The sequence below is a fragment of the Schistocerca americana genome, chromosome 9, assembly GCF_021461395.2.
Source record: "Schistocerca americana isolate TAMUIC-IGC-003095 chromosome 9, iqSchAmer2.1, whole genome shotgun sequence".
NCBI lineage: Eukaryota > Metazoa > Arthropoda > Insecta > Orthoptera > Acrididae > Schistocerca > Schistocerca americana.
The window spans coordinates 205361479-205380412 of NC_060127.1; the positions used below are offsets into that span (position 1 = coordinate 205361479).

The 18934-nt window shown below is 41.5% G+C and overlaps 1 protein-coding gene across 1 annotated transcript in view; it reads right to left on the reverse strand.

Moving 5' to 3' along the window:
* LOC124550823 overlaps window positions 1-18934 on the reverse strand; it is a 147475-nt gene that overhangs the window by 95157 nt on the left and 33384 nt on the right. The window contains exon 3 of the mRNA XM_047125549.1: window positions 10672-10783. Within this exon, the coding sequence (XP_046981505.1) occupies window positions 10672-10783 (112 nt within the window). The remainder of the gene's footprint in view (window positions 1-10671; window positions 10784-18934) is intronic.

Below are 18934 nucleotides of genomic sequence, written 5' to 3' on the forward strand. Positions count from 1 at the left end.
ATAGTGAAAATGATATTAAAGTACAAAATTTATTCTGTAATTTTGTTTACATTTTTAGGACTATCAATTATGTTACTAAGTAAATCCACATATGAAAAGTATATTGACTAAAGTGCAACATGTTAGGTGTCCAGAGTTGTGGGGGGATTTGTATGTTAGATGGAGTATTGGAAAAAACCTAAATCATTCTCTCTCCTCATGTTAGCCTGGTGTGTAGCATTATCATCAACACTTGAGCAATTATGTATAAAATGTGCAAGTGGAGCAAAACATCAGAAATTCAAGGTGTGACCAAAAGGTAACAGGAGCTTCTGTTTTTCTCCAAAAATCTGCATTTGTTGATCAAAGTAAAATTGCCCCCTTCAAAGTAATCCCCCCCAACCCCAGATATAAGGCACTTGTGCCAGCACTCTTTCCAATCTTGGAAGCACTTCTGAAACTCACTTTCCGTTATGATGAACAGCTCCTCCAGTGATTCTGTTTTTATCTCATCAATGGTGACAAAATGATGCCCTTTCATGGTTCTCTTCAGCCTTGGGAATAGAAAGAAGTAGCAGGGTCCCATGTCCGTCTCAAAATTTAGCACGGTTTCACAATACTTTTCACAATGAAACTTTGTCTTGAAAGCTGGCAGAAAATCTAAAGAGATTCTGGTCGTATGTAATGTATGCTAGTGGCAAGACACAATCAATGCCTTCTCTGCGTGATCACAATGGAAATACTATTGACGACAGTGTCGCTAAAGCAGAGTTATTAAACATAGCCTCCTGAAATTCCTTTACCAAAGAAGACGAAGTAAATATTCCAGACTTCAAATCAAGAACAGTTGCCATCATGAGTAACTCAGAAGTAGATATCCTCAGAGTAGTGAAGCAACTTACATCACTCAATAAAAGCAATTCTTCCAGTCCAGACTGTACACCAATTAGGTTCCTTTCAGAGTATGCTGTTACAATAGATCCATACTTAACAATCCTACACGACCGCTCACTAGACGAAGGATCTGTGCCCAAAGACTGGAAAGTAGCACAAGTCGCACCAATATTCAAAAAAGGTAGCAGGCATAATGCACTAAATTAAAGGCCCATATCATTAACAACAATATGCAGCAGGATTTTGGAACATATGTTGTGTTCGAACATTATGAACTACCTCGAGGAGAATGGTCTACTGACATACAGTCAACACAGATTTAGAAAACATAATTCTAGTGAAACACAACTGGCTCGTTACTCATACAAAGTGCTAAGCGCTACTGAAAAGAGATTTCAAATTGGTTCCATATTTCTAGATTTCCAGAATGCTTTTGACACTCTCCCACACAAGTGGCTTGTAGTGAAACTGCATGCTTATGGAATATCGTCTCTGTTATGTGACTGGATTTGTGATTTCTTGCCAGAGAGGTCATAGTTCGCAGTGACTGTTGGAAAGTCATTGAATAAATCACAAGCAATTTCTGGTGTTCCACAATGTTGCGTTATAGGCCCTCTGCTGTTCCTTATCTATATAAATGATTTAGGAGACAATCTGAGCAGCTGTCATAGGTTGTTTGCATATGATGCTGCCATTTCTTGTTTAGTAAAAGTCATCAGAAGATGAAAACAAATTGCAAAACGATTTAGAAAAGATATCTTTACAGTTCAAAAACTGGCAATTAAACCTAAATAATGAAAAGAGTGAGGTCATCCACATGAGTGCTAAAAGGAATCCGGTAAACTTCGGCTACACGATAAATCAGTCAAATCTAAAGGCCATAAGTTCAACTATATATCCAGGAATTACAATTACAAACAACTTAAATTGGAAAGAACACACAGAAAATGCTGTGGGAAAGGCAAACCAAAGACTGTGTTTTATTGGCAGAGCACTTAGAAAATGTAACAAGTCTACTAAAGACTACCAGCACTATGTATGTCAGTCCTCTTTTGGAGTACTGCTACATGGTCTGGGTTCCTTATCAGTTAGCGTTAATGGAGTACATCAAGAAAGTTCAATGAAGAAATAGGGGAGAGAGGGTCACGGACGTGATAAAGGATTTCGGGTGGACATCATTAAAATAAAGGCGTTTTTTGTTGCAGCAGAATCTTCTCATGAAATTTCAATCATCAACTTTCTCCTCGGAATGAAAAACTATTTTGTGACATTGTCCTACATAGGGAGAAACAATCATCATAATAAATTAAGGGAAATCAGAACTTGCATGGAAAGATATAGGAGTTCATTTTTTCCACACACTGTTCAAAATTGGAATAATGGAGAATTATTGTGAAGATGGTTCGATGAAACCTCTGCCAGGCACTTCAGTGTGATTTGCAGAGTATCCATGTAGATGTAGGTGGTGGAGGCAACATAATGGTTTTATCTTTTGCCAAAAAATAATGAACAAACATTGAAATGTGAGCGGGAGCTTTACCATGATGCAATTTCCACAAGTGGTTTGTCACAATTCTGGCCAATTTCTTTCGACTGCTTCATGAAAGCGCTCCATAGCTCTCAGGTATTATTCCTTATTGACCATATGACCATACGGCAAAAACTCATAATGCACTATCCCTTTGTAATCGAAGAAAATAGTGAAAAGAAACTTCACATGTGATAGAACTTGTCAAAATCTTGAATCTTCAGGCAGTTTCCATAGGGACGATTGGGTCTTGGTTTCGACATCATACCCGTATATCCATGTTTCGTCAGTTCTGGAGCATTGTCAGCTACATCCAGCAATTCCTGAGCGATCTCCAAGCAATGTTGTTTTCAGTCAAAATTCAACAATTTCATAACAAACATTGCTGCTACAGGTTTCATGCCAAAACATCTCAAAAACTGCCTGGCATGAGACAAAGGGTATGTTGACATCAACAACAACCTCTCTGATGGTGAGTCAGCCATTTTCCAGAACCATTTTCTTTACTTCTTCCACATTGTCATCAATAACAGATGTGCTCGGGCGTCCAGGGCGTTCATCTTCAACATGTGCTTGACCCACTTTGAAATTTTTACACTGCCCATGAACTCTTGTCTTACCCATAGTAGATTTGGCAACATATTGAATGCAGTGCTATACTCTATTCCCTTTCTCTCACAAAATTTAATGAAAACTCTTTGATCCATCTTTTTCAAAAGTAAAAATTCTCCAAGCACTTGAAAATGCGTATAACATTTTCTACTGTCAACAATAAATTAAATATCCAAAATAGCTGAAAATGTAAACATACACCAGGAAGAAGTGTACCAATAAGGTACAAAACAAAAATTGAAAATCAGATATAGCAAAAGCAAAAGATATTTTTCCCTTGAAACTCATGGCAATTTTCAGAGTTATTTCACTTCTTCCGAAAAATTCATTATGCAAAGATTCAGCAAAGGTGGTGTTCTGAAACTGGAGGAATAAAGAATGCATTTCAGACTTCATGGCCATCACACTTAAGAATTTGTATCCCAGAATTTTCTTGAGTAAAATCATATTTGTGATACCGAACTCATACCAGTTGTGACTGCACATACAAGTCTGCCAAGAATTCATGGAAAGATCAAACTGCCCATTCTGTTTTACATTTTCCGTGGTTCTCCTATATCATTTCAGGCAAATGCTGGCATAGTCCCTTCAGCAAGACTATGTCCAACTACCTGCCCTATCTTCGTACAAATATCCTTATATATTCTATGTGTATGTATATTTGAGCTATTTACACACAGGTTAGGTTAGGTTAGTGTTGTTTAACGTCCCATCGACATTGAGGTCATTAGAGACGGAGCGCAAGCTCGGGTTAGGGAAGGATGGGGAACGAAATTGGCCGTGCCCTTTCAAAGGAACCATCCCGGCATTTAACTGAAACAATTTCGGGAAATCACGGAAAACCTAAATCAGGATGGCTGGAGACGGGATTGAACCGTCGTCCTCCCGAATGCGAGTCCAGTGTGCTAACATTTACACACATCAAAAAACATTTTGCATCACCTCGGTATCGAGAGTTCCGGAACCTGTACAGAAAATTGGAATAAAGATCAACATAAACATCATTTCCGCCCTTTTTATTGCTCATGAAAACCACAAATTGCATTTTGTACCACCATACAGCGATACCTTCAGAGGTGGTAGTCCAGATTGCTGTACACACCGGTACCTCTAATAACCAGTAGCACATCCTCTTGCACTGATATGTCTCTGTATTCATCGTGGCATACTATCCACAAGTTCGTCAAGGCACTGTTGATAAAGACTATCCCACTCCTCAACGGCGATTCGGCGTAGATACCTCAGAGTGGTTGGTGGATCCTGTTGTCCATACACAGCCCTTTTCAATCTATCCCAGGCATGTTCGATAGGGTTAATATCTGACTTCCTTCAAGATAGCAACACTGCTCGACTAGGCTGGCCAGCATATTCTCCATTCACAAGATGTGCATGATAGGTGCAAGAATTGTCATCCACGAAGACAAATGCCTTGCCAATATGCTGCCGGTATGGTTGCACTATTGGTCAGAGGATGGCATTCGCATGTCACACAGCCGTTATGACCCCTTCCATGACCACCAGCGGCATACGTCGGCCCTACATAATGCCACCCCAAAATAGCGGGGGACCTCCACCTTGCTGCACTCGCTGGACAGTGTGTCTAAGGCGTTCAGCCCGACTAGGTTGCCTCCAAACATGTCTCCAAAGATTGTCTGGTTGAAGGCATATGCGACACTCATTGGTGAAGAGAATGTGATGCCAATCCTGAGCGGTCCACTCAGCATGTTGTTAGGCCCATCTGTATTGCACTGCATGGTATTGTGGTTGCACAGACGGACCTTGCCGTGGACGTTGGGAGTGAAGTTGCACATCATACAGCCTATTGTGAACAGTTTGAGTCATAACACGACCTGCGGCTGCACAAAAAGCATTATTCAACATGGTGGCGTTACTGTCAGGGTTCCTCCGAGCCATAAGCCATAGGTAGGGGTCATCCACTGCAGTAGCAGCCCTTGGGCAGCCTGAGCGAAGTATGTCATCGACAGTTCCTGTCTCTCTGTATCTCCTCCATGACTGAACAACATCGCTTTGGTTCACTCCAAGGCACCTGGACACTTCCCTTCCCGAGAGCACTTCCTGGCACAAAGTAACAATGTGGACATGATTGAACCACGGTATTGACCGTCTAGGCATGGTTGAACTACAGACAACACAAGCCGTGTAACTCCCTGGTGAAATGACTGGAACTGATTGGCTGTTGGACCCCCTCCATCTAATAGGTGCTGCACATGCATGCTTGTTTACATCTTTGGGTGGGTTTAGTGACATTTCTGAACAGCCGAAGGGACTGTGTCTGTGATACAGTATCCACAGTCAATGTCTATCTTCAGGAGTTCTGGTAATGGGGTGATGCAAAACTTTTTTTGATGTTTGTATTATAACTATACTATGTTGACAAATCCAATACCATCATAATATAGTCCTTGGCTGGCTGCATGGATGGATAGTTGCTGTTGTTGTTGTGGTCTTCAGTCCTGAGACTGGTTTGATGCAGCTCTCCATGCTACTCTATCCTGTGCAAGCTTCTTCATCTCCCAGTACCTACTGCAACCTACATCCTTCTGAATCTGCTTAGTGTATTCATCTCTTGGTCTCCCCCTACGATTTTTACCCTCCACGCTGCCCTCCAATACTAAATTGGTGATCCCTTGATGTCTCAGAACATGTCCTACCAACCGATCCCTTCTTCTGGTCAAGTTGTGCCACAAACTTCTCTTCTCCCCAATCCTATTCAATACTTCCTCATTAGTTATGTGATCTACCCATCTAATCTTCAGCATTCTTCTGTAGCACCACATTTCGAAAGCTTCTATTCTCTTCTTGTCCAAACTATTTACCGTTCATGTTTCACTTCCATACATGGCTACACTCCATACAAATACTTTCAGAAATGACTTCCTGATACTTAAATCTATACTCGATGTTAACAAATTTTTCTTCTTCAGAAACGCTTTCCTTGCCATTGCCAGCCTACATTTGATATCCTCTCTACTTCGACCATCATCAGTTATTTTGCTCCCCAAATAGCAAAACTCCTTTACTACTTTAAGTGTCTCATTTCCTAATCTAATACCCTCAACATCACCCGACTTAATTCGACTACATTCCATTATCCTCGTTTTACTTTTGTTGATGTTCATCTTATATCCTCCCTTCAAGACACCATCCATTCCGTTCAACTGCTCTTCCAAGTCCTTTGCTGTCTCTGACAGAATTACAATGTCATCGGCGAACCTCAACATTTTTATTTCTTCTCCATGGATTTTAATACCTACTCCGAATTTTTCTTTTGTTTCCTTTACTGCTTGCTCAATATACAGATTGAATAACATGGGGGAGAGGCTACAACCCTGTCTTACTCCCTTCCCAACCACTGCTTCCCTTTCTTGTCCCTCGACTCTTATAACTGCCATCTGGTTTCTGTACAAATTGTAAATAGCCTTTCGCTCCCTGTATTTTACCCCTGCCACCTTTAGAATTTGAAAGAGAGTATTCCAGTCAACATTGTCAAAAGCTTCCTCTAAGTCTACAAATGCTAGAAACGTAGGTTTGCCTTTCCTTAATCTGTCTTCTAAGATAAGTCGTAAGGTCAGTATTGCCTCACGTGTTCCTGTATATCTACGGAATCCAAACTGATCTTCCCCAAGGTCGGCTTCTACTAGTTTTTCCATTCGTCTGTAAAGAATTCGTGTTAGTATTTTGCAGCTGTGACTTATTAAACTGATAGTTCGGTAATTTTCACATCTGTCAACACCTGCTTTATTTGGGATTGGAATTATTATATTCTTCTTGAAGTCTGAAGGTATTTCGCCTGTTTCATACATCTTGCTCACCAGATGGTAGAGTTTTGTCAGGACTGGCTCTCCCAAGGCCGTCAGTAGTTCCAATGGAATGTTGTCTACTCCGGGGGCCTTGTTTCGACTCAGGTCTTTCAGTGCTCTGTCAAACTCTTCACGCAGTATCGTATCTCCCATTTCATCTTCATCTACATCCTCTTCCATTTCCATAATATTGTCCTCAAGTGCATCGCCCTTGTATAGACCCTCTATATACTCCTTCCACCTTTCTGCTTTCCCTTCTTTGCTTAGAACTGGCCTCTACATCCTTACATTTGTCCTCTAGCCATCGCTGCTTAGCCATTTTGCACTTCCTGTTGATCTCATTTTTGAGACGTTTGTACTCCTTTTTGCCTGCTTCATTTACTGCATTTTTATATTTTCTCCTTTCATCAATTAAATTCAATATTTCTTCTGTTACCCAAGGATTTCTACTAGCCCTCGTCTTTTTACCTACTTGATCCTCTGCTGCCTTCGCTACTTCATCCCTCAAAGCTACCCATTCTTCTTCTACTGTATTTCTTTCCCTCATTCCTGTCAATTGTTCCCTTATGCTCTCCCTGAAACTCTGTACAACCTCTGGTTCTTTCAGTTTATCCAGGTCCCATCTCCTTAAATTCCCATCTTTTTGCAGTTTCTTCAGTTTTAATCTACAGGTCATAACCAATAGATTGTGGTCAGAGTCCACATCTGCCCCTGGAAATGTCTTACAATTTAAAACCTGGTTCCTAAATCTCTGTCTTACCATTATATAATCTATCTGATACCTTTTAGTATCTCCAGGCTTCTTCCATGTATACAACCTTCTGTCATGATTCTTAAACCAAGTGTTAGCTATGATTAAGTTGAGCTCTGTGCAAAATTCTACCAGGTGGCTTCCTCTTTCATTTCTTAGCCCCAATCCATATTCACCTACTACGTATCCTTCTCTCCCTTTTCCTACACTCGAATTCCAGTCACCCATGACTATTAAATTTTCGTCTCCCTTCACTATCTGAATAAATTCTTTCATTTCATCATACATTTCTTCAATTTCTTCGTCATCTGCAGAGCTAGTTGGCATATAAACTTGTACTACTGTAGTAGGCATGGGCTTCGTGTCTATCTTGGCCACAATAATGCGTTCACTATGCTGTTTGTAGTAGCTTACCCGCATTCCTATTTTCCTATTCATTATTAAACCTACTCCTGCATTACCCCTATTTGACTTTGTGTTTATAACCCTGTAGTCACCTGACCAGAAGTCTTGTTCCTCCTGCCACCGAACTTCACTAATTCCCACTATATCTAACTTTAACCTATCCATTTCCCTTTTTAAATTTTCTAACCTACCTGCCCGATTAAGGGATCTGACATTCCACGCTCCGATCCGTAGAACGCCAGTTTTCTTTCTCCTGATAATGACATCCTCTTGAGTAGTCCCCGCCCGGAGATCCGAATGGGGGACTATTTTACCTCCGGAATATTTTACCCAAGAGGACGCCATCATCATTTAATCATACAGTAAAAGCTGCATGCCCTCGGGAAAAATTACGGCCGTAGTTTCCCCTTGCTTTCAGCCATTCGCAGTACCAGCACAGCAAGGCCGTTTTGGTTATTGTTACAAGGCCAGATCAGTCAATCATCCAGACTGTTGCCCCTGCAACTACTGAAAAGGCTGCTGCCCCTCTTCAGGAACCACACGTTTGTCTGGCCTCTCAACAGATACCCCTCCGTTGTGGTTGTACCTACGGTACAGCTATCTGTATCGCTGAGGCACGCAAGCCTCCACACCAACGGCAAGGTCCATGGTTCATGGGGGGGGGGATAGATGGATGAATAAATGAATGAATAACTAAATATAAATTTTTTTACATAAAATCACATAATTCTTTGACATTAGAGTATCTCGAAAAGGGCCTTACCAAAGACCATCAGAGAATAAAGAATAGTTCACAAATATAGAGGAGTGAAAAGTGGAAACAGTTTTCAAGGAGCCACACTAACAAAGAAGGAAAATTAGGGTTAATGTCCTGTCAATGACAAGAGAACACTTTCAAAATACATCATAACTGCACTGAGTGATTTACAGAAACATGGGAAGCCTAAATCTGGATGACTGATGGGGATTTGACCCTTGTTGAACCAAAATCAGACTCGATACAGATTGCCTAGGCTAGTGTTCATATATAAGCTTGTGATCTTCGGTTTATGTACCTGAATGATCAGACTGATGAACTCCATGAACAAGCTGATTAAACTGGACTCCAAGTCTTGATTAGAGAGAAAAAATTAACATAACTATACAAAATATACAGCAATATTAAGGATTCATTGATGAAAATGAAACTGGTGTAGGATGATAATCAGTGAGCCAGTCCTTCAAATACCTAAAAAGAGTGGCTGACAATGACTGGAGGTTTTGAAAGCATCTGAAACAAACATCTTAATGTAAAAGATGCAAAGAGAGAACTTGAGAAGCTCAAACAAACAACTGAAAAAAAATAAAGAAAAATGTAGGTCAGGAAAAACAATGAGGTGCATAACGCTGTGGGAAACATACATTACAGTGTTATTAAGATAATTTGCAACTTTTGACAGTTTGGCAAGGATCCAATGGACTGGAGCAGTGTTGTCAACACGTGCTGACCAGAAGTCACAGAAGCTACTGATGCTTTATAGCACATGCTACTGTTGACTGATGCGGCAGCAACAAAGTTAACTACACCTACCTGACTGTTGGTGGAGTCTCATCACTGGTAATACTGGAGCAATGTTGTTAGCCCTCTTCCACCCATCTGAACATCAAAAGTGAAAAGTTATTTTGATCACACTACTCCAAGGCAGTTAAACTTACTTCCTTCGGCCACACGTCCCATAAGAATAATAACACAAGGACCCTAACAGAACTCTGAAAGCTCAATGGCAAAACAATACACATAAAGAAATGGTTGAAGATTTAATGATGAATTGGGTAACGAAACTAGGTGCACTGTATATGAACATACTTAAACAGAAGACCAATGACTGCAGAGTACCAAAAATGCTGTTTGTGTCCACTAAAAATTAGCCATAGGCTGAGGAAGGAAAAAAAACTTCCACCCAGAATATTAAAGGCCTGTGAACAAGGAAATGATGGGAAAAAAAGGACGATTGGGGACTGGCATAAACGTTGTACAAAGAGGTTCTGATCTGATAAAACAGAGAGGATAAGTTTACTACAGGACTGAGAAGAAAAGTCTCCCTGGATTCTGGACCAAGGAGGACAGCATGCATTTTTTACTGCGTTTGTTCTTGCTACATCTCGCGGCACTATCCTGGTTAGTTAGACGCATGTTCCATGGATCATGATATTAGCCTCTCACTATGATATGGAACAAGTCAGTTTTATGATCACAGTACACCCTCTTAGCAGAAAACAAGGCAACATACTGACCATTTACATGATATCTTAAGTTTTTCTCTTTTTTAACATACATACAGTGATTTACACTAAACTATGTTCAGTGTCTCTCTATCCTTCTCTTGAAAAAAATAAAACACACACACACACACACACACACACACACACACACACACACACACACACACACACACAAGGGTATTATTGTATTACAACACATTCAGAAATTCTTCTACTGAGTAGCAGCGTTGTCAAGAGGATATGATTTCAATTTGTGTTTGAAGTTAACTATATTATCCATTGAATTCTTAAATTCTTATCTCACTGAGTATTTGGTCAAAGACCTTTATGACTGAACACCTCATCCTTTCTGTGTCACATCCAACAAAAAAGAGTGTTACTTTTTCCAACAAACAAAGAAAAATATTTTGTGCTCTTACTTGAGTTTCTCTGGTACGTTTGTTTGTTGAAGCAGCTGCTTCAACAGAGTGCCTCACTCTTGTTTTGTCACACACACGCATTCTGTATGTGGAAATACTTGAGCAGCTACAGCTAGAACAAACACAAGAGGAAAAGATGAAAATGTGGAAAAAGGAAACTTTTAACATAATTTAGTTTCGCATTTATACTAGGCAGTGTCAAGGAATTAGCTTACAGTGCACTTTTAACAATTTTCTCCATACTGTCATTTGACCACAAGACAGACTCCCATATGGATGACACACAAATAGACATACCTGTTGTTGAGAAACAACTGAAACATTTGAAAACAAATAAATCATCAGGTCCAAATGGAATCCCAGTTTGATTGTACAAAGATTACTCTACAGCACTGGCCCCTTACCTAGTTTGCACTTATCGTTAATCTCTTGCCCAGCACAAAGTCCCAAGTGACTGGAAAAAAGTGCAGGTGACTCCAGTATATATGAAAAGTAAAAAAATGGACCCACAAAATTACAGATCAATATCCCTAACTTCTGTCTGCTGCAGAATCCTTGAACATATTCTCAGTTCGAATATAATAAACTTTCTTGAGACTAAGGTACTTATGTTCACAAATCAGCATGGATTTAGAAAGCATTGCTCGTGTGAAACTCAGCTTGCCCATTTCTCACATGATATACTAAGAACCACTGATGAAGGGCAACAGGTAGATTCCATATTTCTAGATTTCTGGAAAGGAATTGACCGGGTGAAAATTGCAGGCTCTTAACAAAGGAACGGGCATATGGAATAAGTTCATAGATATGTCAGTGGCTCACAGAATTTTTAAATAATAGAGGCAAGGATATTGTCAGGAGCGCCCCAGGGAAGTGTGATAGAACCACTGTTGTCCTCTATATACATAAACAATTTGGTGGACAGGGTGGGCAGCAATCTGCAGTTGTTTGCTGACGATGCAGTGGTGTATGGTAAGGTTTTAAAGTTGAGTGTCTGTAGGAAGATACAAGGTGGTTTAGACAAAATTTCCAGTTTGTGTGTTGAATGGCAGATAGCTCTAAATGCGGAAAAATGTAAGTTAATGCAGATGAGTAGGAAGAACAAACCTATAATGTTTGGATACAGTATTACTAGTTCCCTGCCTGACAGTCAAATTGTTACAATATCTGGGCGTAACATTGCAAAGCACTATGAGGTGGAATGAGCACGTGAAAAGTGTGGTAGGGAAGAATGGTTCACCTGTAAAGGAGACCTTATATAGAACACCGGTGCAACCTATTCTTGAGTACTGTTTAAGTATTTGGGATCTGTCCCAGGTCAGATTGAAGGAACGCATCGAGGCAATTCAGAGGTGGGCTGCTAGATTTGTTCAAATGGCTCTGAGCACTATGGGACTTAACATCTATGGTCATCAGTCCCCTAGAACTTAGAACTACTTAAACCTAACTAACCTAAGGACAGCACACAACACCCAGTCATCACGAGACAGAGAAAATCCCTGACTCCGCTGGGAATCGAACCTGGGAACCCGGGCGTGGGAAGCGAGAACGCTACCGCACGACCACGAGCTGCGGACGCTAGATTTGTTACCAGTAGGTTTGAACAATATGTAAGTGTTACGGAGCTGTTTCGGGAACTCAAATGGGAATCCATGGAAGAAAGGCAATGTTCTTTTTTGAGAAACACTATTGAGAAAATTCAGAGAACCAGCATTCGAAGCTGGTTGCCAAACGATTCTACTGCAGCCCACATACATTGTGCTTAAGGACCACAAAGATAAGATACAAGACATTAGGGCTCATATGACAGTCTTTCCCTCACTCTATTTTGAGTGGAGCAGGAGGAGAAATGACAAGTAGTGATACAGGGTACCCTCCGCCACGCAGAGTACAGTGGCTTGCATAGTATCTGTGTAGATGTAAATGTAGATACTGTTTTTTCTAGTGACAATGACTTTAATTACTCAAGTTAACTGATTCAAAGGCTGAGTTTATGTAATGAAATGGATTGTCTGCTGGTCCTGCTGTTAATGTACCCTTCAAGGAGTTGCAGAAGAAATGCCTTTGGAAAGCACTGATACTATTGTGGAGCTAAGGGTTTTTGGAGGAAAGGTCCATGATTGTGTTTTGTGTCTCTTTAGATGAGAGGGGGCTTTTGAGGGTGGGGCAGTCGCACAGAAGTATCAGTTCTTTCCAAAGCCCTTACCTTTGCCTCACTCCCAAATTCAGTCATGCTGGACTTGTTAACAACCTTTGCTCAGTTCCTACAGTGAAAACACTTTTTCGCCATCAACCCTACCAATCAGACTCAACCAAAGACCAATGTGGAACCCAGCCTGACCCAGTTCACTTCTCCATCCAACTGTGCCCCCCCCCCCCCCCTCCACCCCTGCCCTCAAATTACCCCCTGATAACTTTACAGAATTTCTTAACCTCGAACCTTGTGTCGCCATCATTCCCCAGACCCCTCAAGACGCAAGCTCACCTTACAGTCACACAAAAAACCACAATCCACCACCTAAAAACAGATCCCAACATTATAATACTACCTGCTGACAAAAGGCTCCACCACTGTTGTTTGAATCGCAAGGATTACCTGGCAGAAGAACTTCATCAGTTGTCAGATTTGTTCGCCTACAAAACCTGCCATAGTGACCCCATTCTGAAAATCCAGCAGGATCTCCAGTCTGTCCTCAAATCCATAGGCTGGTCCCAGAACCTCTCCCTAGGGTCTACATCTCTTCTCAACCCTACCACTTCCCATACTTCTACCTTCTACATGCTTCCTCAAGTCTATAAACCCAACCGCCCAGAACACTGCAATGTGGCCAATTACTGTGCCCCTCCTGAAAGACATAGACCAACACTCCAACCTCTTACCTGTAACCTACTCTCCTATATAAAAGATACCAATCATTTCCTCCACCAACTCTGTACAGTTTATGTTCCTTTACCACACTGTGCCCTGCTTGTCACTACTGAAGCCTCCTCCCTTTACACTAACATCTCTAATGCCCATGGCCTTGCTGCTATTGAACGCTACCTTCCTCAATGCCCAACAGATTCCAAACCTACAATCTCATTCCTGGTCACCATGACCAACTATAACCTCACTCCCAATTACTTCTCCTTTGAAGGCATCACCTACAAACAAATCCGGGTACAGGAATGGGCACCCACGTGGCACTATCCTATGACAACCTAATCATGGGGCATTTAGAAGACTCCTTCCTAACCGTACAGATTCCCAAACTTCTCACCTGGTTCAGATTCACTGATGACATCTTCGTGATCTGGATCGAGGGTGAGGACACCCTATCCACATTCCTCCAGAACCTCAACAGCTTCTCTCCCATTTGCTTCACCTAGCTCTTCCTCGATGTTGACCTCCACCTCCTACATCAGTACCTCTATCCATTTCAAACCTACCAACCACCAACAGTATCTCCACTTCTACCGCTGCCACCCAATCCATACAGCCTAGCCACCAATGGCTGTCGCGCCTGTAGTGGGCAGTGGCCCCTCTTGAAATAAACCATTGGTCTCACTGAGACCTTTACAAATTGTAATTATTCTCCCAACCTTGTACAAAAACAGATCTCCCATGCCTCAGCTCTACAGTCACCCACCACTTCCCAAAGCCCCACCGTTCAGCCGCAAAGGATCATTCCCCTTCTGACTCGGTACCACCTAGGACTGGAACAACTGAATCACATTCTCTACCAGGGTTTTGACTACCTCTCATTGTGCCCTGAAATTAGGAATGTCCTACCCACTACACTTCCCAACCCTCCCAAGTGGTCTTCCACCACCTACCGAACCTACACAATATCCTCATCCATCCCTACACAACCCATGCCTCCAACCCCTTGCCATACCTGTAGTAGACCTAGATGCAAGACCCGTCCCATGTCTCCTCCCACCACCATCTCCTCCATACTGGCCACAAACATCACCTACCATCAAAGGCAGGGTTACCTGTGAAACCAAACATGTGATCTACAACCTAAGCTGCAAGCACTGTGCTGCATTCTACGAGGGCATGACAACCGAAAAACTGTCTGCCTACACAAGTGGCCACTGAAAAACTGTAGCCAAGAAACAGCTGTACCACCCAGTTGCTGAGCACGCTGCCCAACACCTCCAGTACCTCCTCATTAGTTACATGATCAGCCAATCTAATATTCAGGATTCTTTTGTAGCACCACTTTTCAAAAGCTTCTATTCTCTTCTAGTCTAAACTGTTCATCATGCATTTTTCACTTGCTAACACTTAAGTCTGTATTCGAAGTGAACAAATTTCTCTTCCTCAGAAATGCTTTTCCTGCCATTGCAAGTCTAAATTTTATATCCTCTCTACTTTGGCATCATCTCTTATTTTGCTGCCCAAATAGCAATACCTATCTACTGCTGTAAGTGTTGTTTCCTTATCTAATTCCCATAGTATCACCTGATTTAATTCCACAACATCCCATTATCCTTGTCTTGTGTTTGTTGATGTTTATCCTGAATCCTCGTTTCAAGATGCCATCCGTTTCATTCAACTGCCCTTCCAAGGTTTTTGATGCCTCTGACAAAGTTACAATCTCATTGACAAACCTCAGAGTTTTATTTCTTCTCTCTGAACTCTGATTCCTATTCCCCAATTTTCTTTGGTTTCCTTTAGTGCATGCTCAATGTACAGATTGAATAAAATCTGTGATAGATTACAACTTTGTCTCAGTGCCTTCTCAACCACTACTTCCCCTTCATGCCACTCGGCCCTTATAACTGCTGTCTGGTTTCTGTACGAGTTGTACATATCCTCTTGCTCCATGCATTCTACTTCTGCTACCATCAGAGTTTCAAAGAGAGTCTTCCAGTCAACATCGTCAAAGGTTTTCTCTGCTTTTCCTTAAGTTGTAGGGGCGGTGTAGCCTTGCATGTTCCTACATTTCCCCAAAATCCTAAGTGATCTTTCCTGAGGTCAGCTTCTAACAGTTTCTTCACTCTTCTGTAAAGAATTCAATTTCGTATTTTGCAACCATGACTTACTAAACTGATAGTTTGGTAATTTTCACACATGTCAGCAACTGGTTTCTTTGGAATTGGAATTATTTCATTGATCTAGAAGTCTGATGGTATTTTACCTGTCTGATACATTTTGCACAACATATGAAAGACCTATGTCACAATGGCTCTCCCAAGGCTATCACTAGTTTTGATGGAACGTCATCTACTCCAGGGACCTTGTTTCAGCTTGGGTCTTTCAGTGCTCTATCAAATTCTTCTGGCAGTATCATATTTCCCATTCCATCTTCATCTACATCCTCTTCCCTTGTATAGGCCCTCTATATACTCCTTCCACCTTTCGGCTTTTCCTCCTTTGCTTAGCCTTGGATGGCCATCTGAGCTCTTGATATTCATAGAGCTACTACTTATCTCCAAAAATCTCCTCTCAAAATAGGAGATACAACACCCTAATCCTGCCACTGCTGCACCTCAGCCTTTGCCTTGTCACACATGGAGAAGCGAATGTGAAGAGGCTGACAAAATTTAGGCAGTGCCAGTGACTTAAGACAAATGTATCCCTTGAAATTTTCTGCTTGACCCAAGGTATTTTCAAAGAGCAGATTGTACGACTGTAAAAAGGACTCCAAATCCTGAAATGGGATCGACCGAGACTTCATCAAACATCTGAAAATGAAAACAGAAAAAGCATCATCACCAAAAATATTTTGCTGACGTTCCGCATTATTATATAGTGCAGAGATGGAGAGTTGCCTCCTCAAACGAATACACTGTTTACTGTTAGACACAATGTGACATAGTGGCCGCTGCAACACCAGGCAGCCCAAGATCCTGTGTGTACCTAAATTACTGGCGCTAACTGTCACTCCAATGTCTGCTTGAAATTCAACCAGTCACTCATCTACTAGTAATACCAGCAAAGTATACCAGAGCAACTTGTGCCGGTCTTCAGGGACAGGTCCCAGGGACCAACGAAAACACAGGGATGTCCGATGATCGACCTCAGCACACCGACTGTTACAAACTGTGGTATATGGTCTACCTAACGGCAATCCTACACACGGCCTCCATGTGTGGATACTCTCATCGAACATGCACCAAAAGGCAATCAGGACAGAACCACAGGCTCACCCAACGAAAACAGAAGCAAAGTGACACCGAGGACATGAAAAACAAAGTGGGCAGGAATTACTACACTACGCATGTCACGAACGTGCCAAGCTCAACACAGATGAAACAGGTGGTGCCACAACACCAATTTGCCAGAATCATCAACAGCATCAACACACAGTGACTTGGCAAGAGAAAGTCCACCAGGGCAGACCCACAGGGCACCAGGGGCTGTTTACCATGCTCACCTAATAACACATCTGCCAACTGTCAGAAAGGACATCTCTTGCCCCTGTGTAAATTCAGGCGATTCAGCAAGCTGAGCAAAGATGGATAAAGAAGTGTTGGCCAAAGTCAATGACCTAGTTTTGATCTCAGGATCAGGTGCTAACTGGACAATCACCCCCAAAGTTAGTGAGTCTGTATATGACATCACATTTGAGACACCCAATTCAACAACAGACAAGAGATCCAGCAAATCGGTGATACAGGCAGCATATGACTGCCCAGTGTGCTTGTGGTGTGCTGGATAAATTGCAACCGTGCCACCAAACTTGGGTTTGATGTCAGAAATACTGTGTAAGCAAACACCAAAGTTCGTCAGATGGGAGTTTCTCCGGATAAGTGGAAAACTTAAAATTTTGCACAACTTCATATAACTCCACACTGCTGGACAATTACAAGGCAGCTCTGTTAATTGAGTCAACAGTATGCCTTACCCGGCAGTCCAGCAAGAACCGGCATAGGTAATTTTCTCACCATTCTGTAGACTCACTGAAACCAGAAAATGGTGTTGGGTGAGCCGAAGAAAACTGCACAGTGGCTGCCTGTCCTGCCACAAGTACTGTAGTCAGCCAACGGCAGCTGGACAAGAAACTGGTGAACGGAAGCCGGAAAAGGAAATAAAAACTTGCCATGCAATTCAATCTACGGCAAAACAGCCCGGATTACAGCCAGCAGCAGGTAACACTTCTGTCAGCAGGTCTACCCACACCACGCATCCAGACCACCAATGAATCTGAACCTCTGAATGGTATCGGAGTCCACTGAAATAGAACTTAATAGGAGTATGCAGAATATCACTACACTCAGAGCCGAAGCAGGCCCAGTCGTAAAACGGTCATTCCAAAGGATATCCATATATAACTGTTGTAGTGAAAGGTTGTCATCAATACGTCAGCTGGTCACCTAGAGGAAACACAAGCTAGAGTGAGCCTGCGACTGCTGACCAACAGACATACTATGTGGCTTGTCGATCAGGGATGCTGTCTGTTCACTGCTTCCAGTGACCCCACTGGATGTAGGTGTAATGAAGCAAACTAATAGTGTGGCACACAGCAGGATACAAGACACTTTACTGTTAGAGGAGAAAGTTACAGCTTACCAACAAAAATGATCAATGACTGACTGAAATTTTGCAGCAACGACACACTTATCTCAAAATCAACACGCTTTTTAAGGAAACTACTATAACTAAAAATAAGGAAATATCTCAACTTCAGAAAAGGTAAATGGCAGCTAGACTGTTTGCATAGAGAAATTTCACTGTTAAGAAATTTACAAAACTTAAGTTCTAAAGGTTATAGACACAGGCCTACTCAATATGTTGTACATATCAGAATAAAAGTAAGCCCTATGGTAAAGAAAAAACCTCCAAATCAAAATAAGAGAAAATTTGACCAAATCAAATCAATAAACACTATGGATTACTACAGAAAATCTGAGGAGATTGTTTCAGCATCAACTTACTGTAAGAACAGAATGTCAAATTAAAAACAATAACAAAAAAATCAGTTTCAATTTTCCATTAAGAAAAATAATTGTTGAAATTAAGCACACGATCAAGCGGCAGAGAGAAGACATCGAGCTTGATTAATCACCAACTCCATCAAATTTACAACTAATAAAACAAAGGAACTCAACTCATTAAATGATACGGCAAACAAAATGTTAATATCTTAAAAACACTGTAAAACAGATGGAAGAAAATTTCAAGAAGAACCAGTCATGATACTGTTAGCAAACATTCGGCAGATATCTTTAAAAAATACGAATGCCAAAATTAATGCTGAGATTCAAATCAGGAAAGTTGGTGCACAATAACCAATAAAATGAAGAGCTCCTCACAGAGACATTCACAAAC